The sequence below is a fragment of the Seriola aureovittata genome, chromosome 15 (assembly GCF_021018895.1).
Source record: "Seriola aureovittata isolate HTS-2021-v1 ecotype China chromosome 15, ASM2101889v1, whole genome shotgun sequence".
Lineage (NCBI taxonomy): Eukaryota > Metazoa > Chordata > Actinopteri > Carangiformes > Carangidae > Seriola > Seriola aureovittata.
The window spans coordinates 23,242,256-23,257,267 of NC_079378.1; the positions used below are offsets into that span (position 1 = coordinate 23,242,256).

General features: G+C 41.1%; 2 protein-coding genes across 3 annotated transcripts in view; both read left to right on the forward strand.

Moving 5' to 3' along the window:
* The first annotated feature begins 1,215 nt into the window (after window positions 1-1,215).
* hsf5 (heat shock transcription factor family member 5) lies at window positions 1,216-5,398 on the forward strand. Its single transcript, XM_056397752.1, has 7 exons — window positions 1,216-1,308; window positions 1,795-2,300; window positions 3,087-3,410; window positions 3,648-3,739; window positions 3,841-4,221; window positions 4,444-4,561; window positions 4,701-5,398. Exons 2-6 carry the CDS (start codon window positions 1,811-1,813, stop codon window positions 4,522-4,524), a joined length of 1,368 nt encoding a protein of 455 aa, XP_056253727.1. The 5' UTR covers window positions 1,216-1,308; window positions 1,795-1,810; the 3' UTR covers window positions 4,525-4,561; window positions 4,701-5,398.
* Window positions 5,399-5,949: 551 nt separating this feature from the next.
* LOC130182663 (E3 ubiquitin-protein ligase RNF43) overlaps window positions 5,950-15,012 on the forward strand; it is an 81,467-nt gene continuing 72,404 nt past the window's right edge. For both annotated transcript variants that reach the window (XM_056397747.1, XM_056397748.1), the window contains exon 1: window positions 5,950-7,485. In XM_056397747.1, the coding sequence (XP_056253722.1) occupies window positions 7,264-7,485 (222 nt within the window). In that variant the 5' untranslated portion in view covers window positions 5,950-7,263. The remainder of the gene's footprint in view (window positions 7,486-15,012) is intronic.

Below are 15,012 nucleotides of genomic sequence, written 5' to 3' on the forward strand. Positions count from 1 at the left end.
ACAGCATAGAGGTGTCGGTGTAGAGCGCCTGCATAAAAATCATTAAATAAAATAAATAAATAATAAGCTCAGTTACAGAAAATGGTTTTGTATAGTTACACATTGAATATTTGTTCCTTTTGGCCCAGAAATCTTTTTAAAAATATATTTATGATGCACTATATTTGTTTTATGCAAGACATCACACATTCCTTACTAATCCTTACTTTTAAGTAAAATGTAATTAGTTATTACAACTAACTACACTACCTTTTCATTATGAGCATATTCACCAAATTTCTTTGTTTAAATTAATGGAGTTGGGCTGTTATAACTCTCTGTATTTTTTATTTTGAACTGCTCTTATGTTGTCTGCTTTCTTATTTTATTTATTTTTATTATTATATCACTTATAATTATTATTGTTTTATTAATTATTTTTATAATGACCCTGAATATCATTATCACTGTATTATTATATCACTTATGAATATCATTATTATTTCACTGTCATCAAAGTCACTGTTTTGCATACGAAGCAAGGTTAAATACCATGTGGACTAAATCAGCATTTACTCAAATATCTCTGGCGTGAACCATATTTTGAATTTCAACTGTTAAAAAACACACATTTTGCACAAATCATATGTAAGAGGGTGAAGACACATGATCAACTCATAAAGCTGCTGTAAATGCATAGCCGTCTTTGTTCATTCCCTTATTGAGCTATTTGTTGTAGTACTGTGTAACTCAGCAATAAATACATTCAAGATTCATTCAAGAACACACTTAGAATAAGGTTTTTGCTACCTCTCTTATTAGTAAAAACGTTGGTTATTTCTATGTTCAATCGTAATTTGTCCAAGTGATGGAAAGTAAAGGCTTTTGCTCGATTCCAAATTTCACAATAAAATATTGTTCTTAACTTAACCACATTTGTTTGAGTGCTATTGTTACTGTTTACAGACCAAACGTTTCACACAAAACATATTATAGCTTATTCATCAGCATCTGTTGATTACTGAAAGACTATAATTTAATATGTAATAATTTAAACCTTTTTTACTTTGCTGCAATTCGGGAAGTAACACTTTGAATGCAAGGCTTCAACTTGTCATGGATTCATTTTTTTTAAATAGCATTACTGGATTTGATCTGTCCAAATGAAATGGACAGTCAAACCTAGAAGGAACAGCTCATAAACCCAGAGACACTTTATAGAATCGTGGCAGTTGGCTCCAGATGAGACGTTGGACTCCAACAGTTTCAACGGTTCGGGAACTTCCAACGGTTCCGAGAGAACAGGACAGGTGATCTGTGGCGATCCAGGTACGAACATCATGGTATTTCTTTTAGTTTTGACATAACGTGACCCCGAAAATTTTAGGAAACGTCGAAACAATTTTATGCAACGTTATTTAACATTACTGTGCTAAAATAATTCAAATTACAAAGCAGGTCCCTGGTGAGTTAATGTTCGCTTATTGCTAGCTAATGCTAGCTCAGTACCACTAACATTGAAAGTTAGCATTTTTGGGACTTTTGGGACTGACAAAAATTTTCTCAATTACAATTTTTTATTTAACTCTGTTAATTTCGTGGGAGTTTCCATTTTGAGCATATATTATGTTGTGTATAAACTTTAACCTGTCCTAGTTAAACTTATTAAAGAGTGCCATGTTAGCTAAGTTTAATTACTTCAAAGTTAACTGTATAACTGGTAGTAAATGTGTTACGGTGGATTATTAGCTAGCTAACTGCTGACAGTTTCCCTGATATTAAGATGAGGTTCACTAGCATTACCTCTGTTTCCAGTTCTACAGACTAAAGCATGGATGTTGGTGACAGTTCACTCCCTGACAGCATCAATCCTAATAATTTCCCTGCCAAACTGTGGCGTTTAGTGAACAATCCGGCTAATAAAGCCATCTGCTGGGACAGCCTCGGCAAGGTCGTGGTCATTGATCAAAAGCTCTTCGAGAGACAGATCCTGTCTTCCACCACCACCTCGGACAACGCTGACGCCTTCAAAACAAACAACTTCTCAAGCTTTGTCCGTCAGCTCAACCTGTACGGCTTCAGGAAATCCGATCTAGCTGTTAAAGACCGACAACATGCCAGCGGGGACAGCGGGACGTATCATCATTTTTACAACCCAAACTTCCAGCGAAACCACCCTGAACTTGTTGCGAGCATGAAGAGACTCACTGTTGACAATAAGGCCAAAATACAGGCTGGACTGAACGTGAATTGTCGGCCTCCGAGTCGATACCTGAGACATAGTGGAGGTGATGCTGGCAAAGACAAAGATTTGAAAAGAGGCAAGTGCAACCACTTGACTGGTCATGGTTGTGGGGAAGAAGTGGTAGAGGAAATAATACTATAAAATTAAACTATTTCTGTCTGTCAAATCAGTAAAAATCCTAATTCTGTGTCACTTTTCATCTGAACCAAGCATCTAATTTCGGTTTTACACTATGAATTTGTCCTAAAATATGGTCAGATCTTCATCTTCATCCATTTTAACTAATGACACACAAATCATGTATTGTTCCGGTCCATATTGAAAATATCACACTTATTGGATTGGAGTGGCCCAGTCAGAGGCCAGACCATAACCCAATAGAGTTACTATGGAATGACCTGAAGAGGAACATTCACACCAGACATCCTAGGAATATGTCTGAGCTGAAGCAGTTCTGTCGGAAAAATGATCCAAACTTCCTCCTGAACATTGTGCAGGTCTGATCAGCAGCTACTGAAAGCTGAAAGTTGGTGGTGCTAATAGAGGTTTGACCAGTTATTAAATCCAAGGGTTCACTTACTTTTTCCACCAGCACTGTGAATGTTTAATGGGAGTATCCAATAAAGACACAAAAGATGATAATTGTTTGTGTGATATTAGCTTAATCACAGTGTGTTTGCCAATATTTGTGACTTAGATGAACATCAGATCACATTTTATGACCAATTACTGCAGAAAACCAGGTGATTCCTAAGGGTGTACATACTTGTTCTTGCCATTGCAATTCAGTAAATATCATTAAATATCATTAATCACTGTCTAAAAAGTTGCTTTCATACTTTGCTTCTTCCTGTTTCTGCAGGCGCTTCACTGCTTAGCCTCTTACATCAGGAGTCAACTCATCCTTACTGTCCGCGTAAAGCTCAGGCCATGACAGGACACAATGGAACCCCAGTCCCACCACATTACCTGATAAGGGGTCATGGGGCAGCGCTTTCTCCTTCTGTCTTTGCTGCAGACAAAGGGACACCAGTATCTTTAAGCCACCACTACAGTGGAGTAGCCCCAAGCTCCAATGTCATGCAGCTTCAGCAAGGCTTAATGGCCCGTGCAAACCATGGAAATCCCAATTTCACCAGTTTTAATTCTGCTAATGCACAGTGCCAGCCCAGCTACCAATCCCCAGGTGAGCATGACATAGGAAGGGAGTTATGAACACAAATTTTTACATCACTTTACTTCAATTGTACATGGGTAGAGAGAAATATAATTGGCTAAAATATACTATAATGTACTAAAATGTGCTTTATGTTGAATGAATATTATTTTTTAAAATTATGAATGCAAAATGCAGGTTTCAACTCCAGTAAGTTCCTGAAACTGTACATATGATGTTAAATATTATTATTTGTTCTTTTTGAAGTTTGGCAGTGCTACCATCCAAACCTCGTGGCATCACATATGACAGGTAGTGGGCTTCACACAGGGCCGTTCTCTCCTCATAGTTATTACCAGGTAGGTGAATTGGAGTGTATTTACATGTAGTCAGTGACTCTATTCAACTAATCTGTGATCGATCAAGAAAGATGAGTATTTTTTACATGTACTGTGTTTAGGCAGGGTATCCCATGAATATGTTGTGTCATGGGAACCAACACCAGGACTTACAGAATAAGAAAAACCAGGAGGTGAAAAAAGAGGACATTAACTTGGACACAGTTTTCCAGATTGCTGATGAAGTGATGCAAACTCCACCCAATAGCTGCCTTGTTAAAGTTGTGACCCCAGAGAAGCCAGGGCCTGCATTAGAGCTGTCCTCCAACGCCTGTAACGCCATGATGTGCTACAACCCTGCCAGCATGAAGAAAGCTAACCCTTTGTGTGCTGGACCCATTATAATGGCTGTGTCAGGCAATGTTGATCAAGTGGCATTCAGACAGCAGGAGGAATCTCTGGTTTCAATACCTGAGCAAATGCCTGAAGATGACATATTTGAGGTAAGCCCTCACATTGTAGATTTTCTGAATACTTTTTCTGAAGGAAAGAGACGTTGCTAGGAAAGACTGGGGGAGGTTTGTCCAGTGGTTTGCAAACATAAATATTCATCATGAGGTGTATTTTTATAGTTCATGGGGTATGTACATGTATTAGAGAATGTGTAACAGTTTGGCCGAAGATCTGTACATTATTTGCTGTGGTTTCCTCTGTGCCCTGGTAAGGTTACCAGTGATGATTCAAAGGACACAGAGGTCATGGATGTAAAAGTTAGTGTCACTTCCCTCAATACCAGTCAAGCGTAGCAACAGCAGCTCCAAAAGAAGTAAACCAAATCTGCAGGTAAGACATTGCACTGAACATTCAGGCAGCACATTCAGAGTAAAACTAATGGAAGGAAAGGAGTTTGAAAATTGAATATATATTTGCAAGTCATCGCTGCAACAGGTTTACTGACAGTTCATACTATTTCTCATTTTAGATCTCAACATGTTGATTTGATTGGCATGTAACGGAGTCTTGAGGATGTGATGTATAATAGTGAAGTTTTCACTATTACCAGACTTAATTTTCCACTTAAATTATTATTGTTGTTTTTTGTGTTAGTGTGTTGTTATTTAAATCTTATTAAAAAAGTATTTAAATGTTGTATATTTTATATAGTGACTTTGGAAAATTCATTAATTTGAGTCATATTTTTGTTTCTCTAAGAATTAGAATTACTTGTGCCATGGTATATTTTTTAAAAATTATAAAGCAAAGTTTTACATATATTTTTACACAGTATAATCTAAAATGTTTTTACCAACTTCTGATGTTCTTAAGGAATCTTAATTTAAAATATAATTTATACATATTCGCAGTAAGAAGCCTACCTTAACTCAGCCTCTCTCCATTTTAATATGCACATTTGACTTACATTTTAATAATATAACTGGTTTGTCATCACAAGTTGTAACAAACCAATGGGGGAGCATGTTAAATAATATTATAAAAATGTTTATTATTATTTTAGTATTATTATTATTTAATCTATAGTGATTGTTTGTGTTGTGGTAGTACGTTTCCCACCTTTTGATTTTTCACTGCATCTCTTAAAGGGTACTGTTTTTTTAAACTTGTAATTGACGTATTTTAAAGGTACATGTGTACAAGTATTTTTATTAAAATTGATATAGTTCGGATAATTCAGCTGGATGGTTTGTTCATGTGTGTTTCACTGTCTTGTTGGCTCTACAGCCAGGTACAGGAGTCTGCTGCTTGGGGAGGATGTTGTACACTAGAGGGAGCCACTCACTCGTTTTTGATCAGTGCTGCGGCTGTGCGTCTGCTCCTCCCTCAGCATCTAATGCTGCCTTCAGGTGCTACTCTGAAGCTCCTATTACTTTATTTCTATAACTTCTTTCCCCTTCTGTAAGATTTACGTGCATTTTGATGACCAAATCTGATCCTATAAAGAGTAAATTTGACTGAAAGTAATTGAAGCGTGAATGCCAGCTGCAACTCTTACCTTGCATTTCGGACAGTACTATTATAATACTACCACGTAACACCTGTAACGGAATTAGTTTACATGGCTTCTCTTCCGTCTTAACAAAACAGGTGGCAAAACCCCCCCTTTCCAAGCACTTTTTTTTTTTTTTGTCGCTCGGGCCCGGAGTTTCTAGAAAAGCCCAATCTCCGACAGCACGCGAAGGCAGCAGGACAGTGAGCAGGTAGAGACTGTCAATGAGATCCCAGGGGAGCGAGAGAGAGTCCGGGAGGTAGACTTTTGGGACGGTGTCATAACTGTACACTGTGTCTCTCCGCTTTATCAACTTTAAATGGGAATCTCAAGGAGTTTGGAGCATTTTTATTCCGTACTTTCTGTAGTGTTTCTTCTCCGTTCTCGTTTATGATTTTGATAAACGATTCATTTCCCTCGGTGTTCTCAGGAGGATCGTATCTAATTTCTCACAGTGCAGCGGAGGCACTGAACTCGGGAATGCCTTTTTCTCTCTTCTTTCTTTTTCTTTTGTTAGCAGTGAATATGTTAAAATGAACGCCGACTGTAGAAAATAAGTTGGTGGGTCTGTTAAAGAAGTCGCTTTGGTTTCGGACCCAGTATAATTACCAAGTTATATGTGAAGTAAGGCAACGGTCCATTTGCTTTGGTTAATAATAAGATAATACGGTGTACTGAATTTAACTTCTTCGAGGATTATTTTTCGCAACTCCTTGGTTGTAAAATATTACCCAACCTTTTGGCACGACATTATATGTTAACATGCCTTATAAGTTTCCGGCGGCAACCTGTAACCCAGCCTTTGAAGTTCAAGTCGTCGCTCTTCTGCGTTTTCGGTGGATTTATCCAGAAAATGTGGCGCCCACAGGACGTGCTGCCTTCTGACGCTGTTTGTCAACTTCTGTTCGCTCGCAAAATGTGATTGTAAGGCACAGTGACTGGTGTACACCGTAATAATAATAATAATAATAGTAGTAGTTCGGATACGGATGAAGATCGACACACTGTTGCCAGGACCTGCCCTTCTGGGAGAGGATACAGCAGTTCAACTATAAGGCAAACACGTTACAAATGAGGACATTTGTTGTCTGTCTCATGAAGACCAGGCTGTTGGAAACCAATGCACACTTCAGGCTCTAACACAACACAACGTGTCTTCATGGTGCATTTGTGCATGCGATGTTCAGCCACGCATATTAATGACACTGGATAAAAGTTCACTAAAGCTTGTTTTTATCTCGGAGGATATCAGTTTTCTGTAACGCAGGTGCTGGCTCCATGTGGGCACTGAGAGATACGCATTTCTATAACGTGTAGAGTTTGAATATTAACTCTGGTGCTGAATGGAAGTCTGAGTTATGAGTTTGAGTTATGCTGGCAGTGCTCCAGCTTTAAACATTTGGATTGTATCTATTTCGCAGTAGTCGTCGAGGCAGAAAGAAGAAGTGGAACGTGTATAAATATTTTCTTGTTTATCCGTGGTCTTGCCTGCTTTGAAGTCCACCATGTGCGGCCGGGCACCGCCGCTACAGCCGAGGCCATGACCGTCCCTCAGCGGCGCCTGGCCGGGCTCTGGCCGTGGCTGCTCATGGCGGCCCTGCAGGTGGTGCTGGGCCAGCCGGGCCTGGAGTCCGAGCGGCCGGCCCTCCGAGCGGTCATCAAGGTGACACTGCTGAAGAACGAGCCTACGGGGAAGCCCATCACTCTGGAAGGGGTGTTCGTGGGAGGAAGTGCCGGATACGCGGAGGGGAAACTAATGCAGGTAAGGTTTCATAAAACAGTCTCTACATGGTTTGACCCACCAGGGTTTCCCGCTCTCACTTATCTTTTACCCCCAAACAACTGAAAAGAGGAATTCTCTCAGGTTTTCAGGGGGCAGGGGTGCAGGGCTAAGGATGGGCACCTGTTGTTGTTCAGCTGTTTCATGGGCCAAAAGTTTCTACAGGCTTCCCTGAGAAGTGAATAGCGGTTAAAAGCTGTTAGAGATTCAGTGCCTTGCTCAGACTTAAGCAGTGTGGGAATATTTTGTCTTGGCCCATGTATTGTATTTGAAGGACCGCCTTACCACTTGGCATCCCTACTGCCCTGATATACATTTACATTGGCCCATTGCTCTGATAACCCTATTGTCCCAGGGGACCCTCCCACTGGCAATTTCACTGTAGAAGATAATTTACTGTTCTTCTATCTGTAGATAGATCAGGATTACTAAATTCAACTTCTCCCATAGTAAATTTATTAAAAGATATTTATGGAGTTAAATGGCTTTATACTTTGGGACCCCCTTTAGAGATCAACTGGACTAATCTCTGCCTCCATTACTGTTGCACAATGGAGAGAAATAATTAAACATTAAAAGCCCTTAGATTAGAGGGGCTCCATGTAAAAAGCATTAATTTGACAATTAGTTTTCAGAACACACTGTCCTGTCTTTCAGTATATCAATCCCTCTGTGGAGTGACTGTTGGTCCCACATGTTTCCCTAACCTAAAAAACAGTTTACACAGCATCCACTGTCTGATAAACTAAATGATGTTAACACCTGTACTTGTTGCTATACGCCATCAAAATACTGTAGTGACCATGGGTTACAGCACTCTGTATCTTTCCAAGAGCTGCTCACAATACTGCCCTTTCCACTCAGCACTCAGCATGTGATGACAGAATATCTAAATTCCTTTAACAATAGTGATGACATACAGGTGTTATTGAGGTTAGTTTGTTTTCAGTCTATTTTTACTTCCCTGAAAAACATGGGTTTGGTTCAGGTTGCCAACTTTTGTAGGTGTATCTTTTCTAAGGTGACAGCTCTGTTTTGGATGAACTATTTATGGCATCTACTGTTCCTCCAACATGTTTAATACCAAGGTGTGGCTGGAGACTGCTAAACAACACAACAATTCACGTTTAGACCCATGCAAACCTAATTTAAGAAAAAGAAAGTGTTTTTTGTGTTTTTTTACCATTTAGAAAACAGCGTGTCATTACCCTTCAAATGTAAAGTATGCAGTCTATTCAGTGTGCATATTTAGGATTCAGGAGTGGATTAAGGTTCCCGGGCCATAAAGCCGGGCTGCGTCAATTTATTTGCCGTTTCCAAAGAAACAGGACGACAGATGTGAGGTACTGTACAATCCTGTCTCTCCTCACTCACCAGGTGTGGGAGGTTTGGTGAATGGCGAGCCAGATGCTGCAGTTTGCCATAATTGATAAGGATTTACATGGCCCCTCCACAGAGAAAGCCCAGTATTAGGGACGATGAAAAGCCATTGCTGTTTTCCTCTCCAGTTAAAACAATTTGACTTTAATGTGTCTGTGTGGGATGTTGGCAACATGTTATGGAGGCAACACACCGTGCAGCTGAGATCAAAGACACTTCCACCTCTCTGGGATTTCCAGCTTTCTTTATTTTTTCCCATAAAACCTTGTACACCTTTTGTGCAGATCAGTAGGACAAAATATAAATTTGCTGTAAATGCACAAAAAGATATGACACCCCACCCCACCTGCACCCCCACCCCCCCACCCCGCAACATCCTGTACATACTAAGGTAGAGTGCATATCAGCTGGCACATGGGTGATGGGGCTTGATCAAGATTGTAGAGGTGGTATCCGCCTGTATTTCCCTAAAGGTGTGAAGGAAGGTGCACTAGTGTATAGTCAACTAATACTTTTATCTCTGCCATCGTCGGAATGGCGACAGCCTAATCCTCTGCTGATAAGATCCCTGTTTTTTCTTTTTCTTTTTGCAGGTTAAAAAGTCAGTAGAGTTGGTTTTTGCCGTGCCTTTGTTTGTGGTTCTGTCCAAAGCTAGGAAGCTATAGTTTTGTCAGACTCTCTCTTCCCGGGCTGTTCCCACCGTGCACAGAGGTGGTGTTGTGCTGCAGGATGCTCTTTGTTGCAGTTTAGACCTGTTCCAACAGGTCCTCATTGCCTCTGCAGGCTGCTTTACAGTTCCCGCTTTATGTTCTTGTCTTCCAGTGGATGCGGGGGATGAAGGCTGGGAAGGAGGTTGAGTTCCATAGATAGGTTCTTTCCCTCACAATGTCTTTGTCCTCCTTCTCTCCTCCTGTATCCAGCCTGTTAATGTGTTATCATAACCATAAAACCAAACTGGTAGATGTCTTATATGGGGCTAAATTCCTGTGTGTTACCTCAGTGAAAGTACTGTAGGAGTTCCAGAAGCTACCTCAGATTTTTCTCTGGACCTCGCTGAAGCATGGCAGCCAGTTTTCATAAGCTACAGTAACATATCTCCCCTCTGAGCCATGCTGCTGCTGCTGCTCTGTTTGAATTACCACGATTTGGAAGATGATATTTAAGAGAGCAACATCCAGCGTTAGAAGCTAAATTTGTTTGTTTTGTACCAGTTAAGATTGACCTTTACTGTGCTGTTAAAACTGCACAGATGCACATTTTTTTGTCTTTTGCCAATATTACATTCTGTAAAGTTGGAGCAGGAGTCACAGTAGTTCCTTTATGTACCACAAGACCCTATTTTGCTAATGCATGTAAGGAACAGACTCAGAGCAGGGTATAGAAAAAGTTCCCAGTCTTCATCCGTGTATTCAAGTCATGAGACTTTGCTTTGGTACGTATCTCCCTCTGATCTATTAAACTGTGATCTCCCTGGAAGTATGCCCTGTCCTCTGAATGAACACGTTCATTGGAACACTTGCTGGGGTCTGGCCAGCACTATTTGGACAAATACAAATACAGAGGAATTTTGACTTGCTCACCCCCCACCTCCCACCCCCCTCCAAAATGAATCTTGCATAGTGAGCTTAGGAGAAGTGCAAAGGCTTATGGGATAACTTTAAACTTGAAAGGATTGTCAACTGTCCTCTGTTTGGAGAAGGAGTTGGAGCTTATCCTCCAGCAGGCATTGTGCCCAATTAAAGGACATCATAAAAGCTCCACCTATTCTCGTTTCGAGCCATCTTGACTTTCTTTTCTTCCTCACGCTGTATTTTTGGGTCTTTGTACTTTGAAATGTTGAATTGACCTTTGAGAGCTCCCTTAAATACATCAGCTATAATTAAGGCAGGCCCGGCAATTGACTGAACACCAGTTAACTCTGCACTTCACATTCTTTCGTCTCCCTTCTCAGTGTCCCACAAGGTACTGAATGCCTCCCTTGACTGTTTGAGGACACTATCTGCATGTTTCCCCTGCCTGGCCCTCAGCACGGCCATTTGGGAACGAGGGATGGGAGGGCGGAGGGGGCGCTGAGGGAGAACATCAAAGCGAGTCCAGTTCCGAACGTGAGCTGGGATGATTAAAAACCGAGACTGTTTACACTGCACTTCCCATATGGGCCCTCTCCTCCCCCTCCCTCTAGATTTCTTGTCCATACTTCCTATCTCCCTGGATGAGATAACATCCTGTCCTGGGCTCCTCGGGGCTCCTCACTGCTTTACATTGCTGGGGTCGCCACTGTGCACAGTTTGTATATGTGACATGTATATTTTTAATGTTTACCTGAAGTGTGTGCAGGAGCCTGGAGCTTTTTTTTGTATCATATCAACTCTCTGAACTCTTTGTTGTGTGAGAGCTGTTGATTTAGAAATTAAAAATTCAGTGCAACTTAAAAATAATTACAATCTTGCACAATCTTCTGTTTGCTTTGGGTTCCTTTATGTTCTTTGAGAATAGGCGTGACTCCTAATCCATTAAGGTTTGGAGGATGTGATACATGTAGTAAAGGGGAAGTGGATGAAATGTTGGCAGGAGCATCTTGTCAGTAAAATGCCTGAATATGGGTTAGGACAGGATTAGTGTTAATGACAAGAGCTAAATCTTCACATCAAACTTCACAATGCTTTGCAGTCACTTGAATCTTCTCCATTATTTACTTGCTAACGAATCTAGACGTTTCAGGTAATAAACTCCCACATTCGTCAAACAGATTCAGATTCACTCACTGAGGTCTGTTCTTATGCCTTCGTCTTCTGTACAGTGTCAGTGCGAGCAGCAGTAGACTGGAAGCGGCCTGCTCTGAATTTTGCTGCAATCCTCAGTTTACATTCACAGTCCTCATGTCTGGCACGCAAAGCTCCGCCATGTCCACTGGTATGGACACCATATGAGACCTCAACATACACAGCAGTAGAATCACGTCCCCATCCGTCCGACCTGGCTCTCGGTGGCGTTGGCAGTTCAATAAAGGAATGAATGAAAATCGCTATAAGCTCACAATTTCCGCCCGCTTTGCCACAGCATCTGTTAAAAAGAACGCTGACTTTTCTGTGATTAAGAGCTGTTTGTGTAGAAAGTGAGGACATTCAGAGTCAATCGTCAACTTTAAACGCAGCACATAACATCAGAAACATGCTCAGCGATGTTGATATAGAGATTATTCGCATTCCTTTATGTGGTCAGCTCGCACTGATCTGCTGTCAAGACGTGTTTGTCTTTTGTATTTCCATATGGTCATCAGCTCAGCTTGCCTGCTAGTGCTTTTCTATTGTGTCCCTCCTCCAGCGATGTGAGACTACAATTCTATGTTGCCTCTGGCTCTTGCCTTGTGCAGACCCCCACGTGTGTCCAAGCTATCAGACAAGCTCTGGACTAATGGTTTCTCCTGAGCAGGGATCTGACAAAGCCGCAGCCTGCAGCACAGGAAGCAGGGGCTAGCGCTGTCCTGTCCACCCTCTTCCACAAGAGATGGCTGTTGTGATGTTACTTAACATCTCAACAGCGCAGGGAAGACGGGAGAGGCAGGTAAGGGAAACATGGCAAGTCTCTTAATCCTGCCGGCCCCCTTCTTTTTAAGTCATTAGACCAGGTCTGGAATTCTTGAATGTTATACAACACATTCTTGTCTACTTTTCATAGCTCTCCTCATGCAAATAACCAGAAAAATCCTCTGCTGCTTCACTATGCACCGACACTATCAGTGTTTCACTCATCCACTCACTCCCTCATATATTTGTGCAAAAGAGTTGCATACTTTATTCCATGTTCTTCGTAGCACAGCCATGTAGAGCGTGCAAACACACATATGCGAAGTACACACATGCACACAATGCAGTATGGTAAAGGCATTACTACTGGACTTATCCTTGAAGCGGCCCACAGACAGGGCGAAGAGGAGAGGACAGAGGAGGGAGAAAAGAACATCAGCAGAAACAAACAGCATTACAAAATTTCAAATTAAAGTGAGGGCTTGTCCTCCCACACCACTGTTTATGTGTGTGTGTGTGTGTGTGTGTGTGTGTGTGTGTTTGTGTTTGTGTGTGTGTGTGCTTTCACATTCACACACTTCATTGGTCGCAGATGGACTGGTGGAAAAACTTGGATACACACATAAACACACACTGAAATGAAATGTTAATGATACAGGCTTTGTCTCTCTCTTCCTCTTGAGCTGCTTTTACTGTCTGTCCCTCAGAGAAACCACCAGAGCACTGAAGGAGTAGTATGCAGCTCTTTTAAGTTGTGCCATTATGTAGCCACGCATCCGTCACAATGGAGAGGAATGAGTCAGCGCTGACTATAAAAGAGCACATGCACACATACACGCATGCACACAAACACACACACACACACACACACACACACACACACACACCTATATTTTCCTTCGATGGCACCATACCTGACATAGGGCCAGTCGCGGCCAGTCGGGGGCCATGGTGCGTTCAGGATCAGTGGAATTCAATTATGTAAAATGTCCGGTGATAAACAGTTGAGAGCACTCTGGAATTTTTGTATTCCCAGGGAGATGGGTGTCTTGTGCGACCTTTTTTTGAATTTGTCCTGACAGTGCAGGTCAGCTGAAGCACCTGTCTCTTTCCAGTTGAAACCGATCCAGTGGGGGCACATAGGAAAGCCTGCTGATCCATAGCGGGTGTGGAGGCCAAGCTATCCCTTCCCTGGGGATCAAGGCCACATTTATAGAGATTTACAGAGAACCATGTTGCAACAGAAGACAATTGCACCATATGGCAGGAGAGTTTGGATACTACGGATAGGAAAGTTGGCTGTGTCTGATTTACATTCTCCTCCAGGTGAAAGGTTATGGTCACAGGAATAGGTAGACCAAAAAGTGGTTACATATCCCGCCTTAAATTTTCACCCTATTACAGTTAATGAATGAATGAAAGAAGCTTTTACAACTCATACCCAGCCTGCGTGGGTGTACAAGACATCACAAATTCATAGCAGCTACATCCAGAGGGCAGAAAATACATTTTCAAACAGTACTACAAAAAAGACCTGAAATAAAGAAAACCAATTCAATTGTTTCTCACTATCAGATATTTAAACCTTCATTATTTATATCAAAATTTATGAATGACTGACCAAACATGTAGCTACTGTATAATACTGGAGACATATGACTAGACACTGATTAAATACTCGATCCTACCTCGTCTTTTAGGCATTTTAGACAAAGTTAGCAAATGTAAACACATCAAAATGAAACAACCATTCCTATCTTTAGCCACACTAGCAGCTCAGCTCTTGGTCTTTCCATCACTTTGGTCCAGACTGAAAATGTCAACAGCTATGGGATGGATTGCCATGATATTTGGTACAGATATTTGTTGGGCCCAGAGGTTGAATCCCTATTACTTTGGTGATCCCCTGACTTTCGATCTAGCACCACCAGCAGGTCAAAGTTTTCACTTGTCTTTTGAAATATCTAATCAAATCTAATATAAATGAGAAATTGGCACAAACCTTCGTACAGACATCGATGCTTCCAAGACAATGTATTGTAAGACTTACAAACCTCTGACTTTTCAGGTAGCCAGAAATGTCCACCATGAGATTGACATTTTTAGCTTTGAATAAAATGCCTCAACAATGCCATGAAATTTAGTACAAGCAGTCATGTTTCCCTCAGGATGAATTGTAATAACACTGGTGATCCCTTCATTTTTCACCCAGCACCATCATCACTACAAAATTTTAATTTGTTCCATACTTTGGTTTATAATTCTGCAAAACTACTGATGTTCTCATCAGCCTCAGCCGTTCTTTGTATTTAGTGCTAATTAGCAAATGTTAGCATGTTAACATACTAAACCAAGATGGTAAACATGAAGCCTGCTAAACATCAGCATGTTAGCCGTGTCATTGTGAGCATTTTAGCATGCTGATGTTAGCGTTTAGCTAAGTACAGCCTCACAGAGCTGCTAGCATGGCTGGAGACTGTTTTTAAATAAATTTTTACATCGTCATAAAAACTAGAGATAGTAGAGATACTAGTGCAGATACTGCTGTAAGAGAGATTTAACATGATTCATGGTCAGACTTTCCTTTAATAGGGATGTACAG

Bases quoted from the DNA above. Each gene is read 5' to 3' on its own strand.
- hsf5 (XM_056397752.1), top strand. From the start codon at position 1,811: ATGGATGTTGGTGACAGTTCACTCCCTGACAGCATCAATCCTAATAAT. The intron at 3,740-3,840 runs GTAGGTGAATTG...TACTGTGTTTAG, and splicing joins CTCCTCATAGTTATTACCAG to GCAGGGTATCCCATGAATAT. The intron at 4,222-4,443 runs GTAAGCCCTCAC...TGCCCTGGTAAG, and splicing joins CTGAAGATGACATATTTGAG to GTTACCAGTGATGATTCAAA.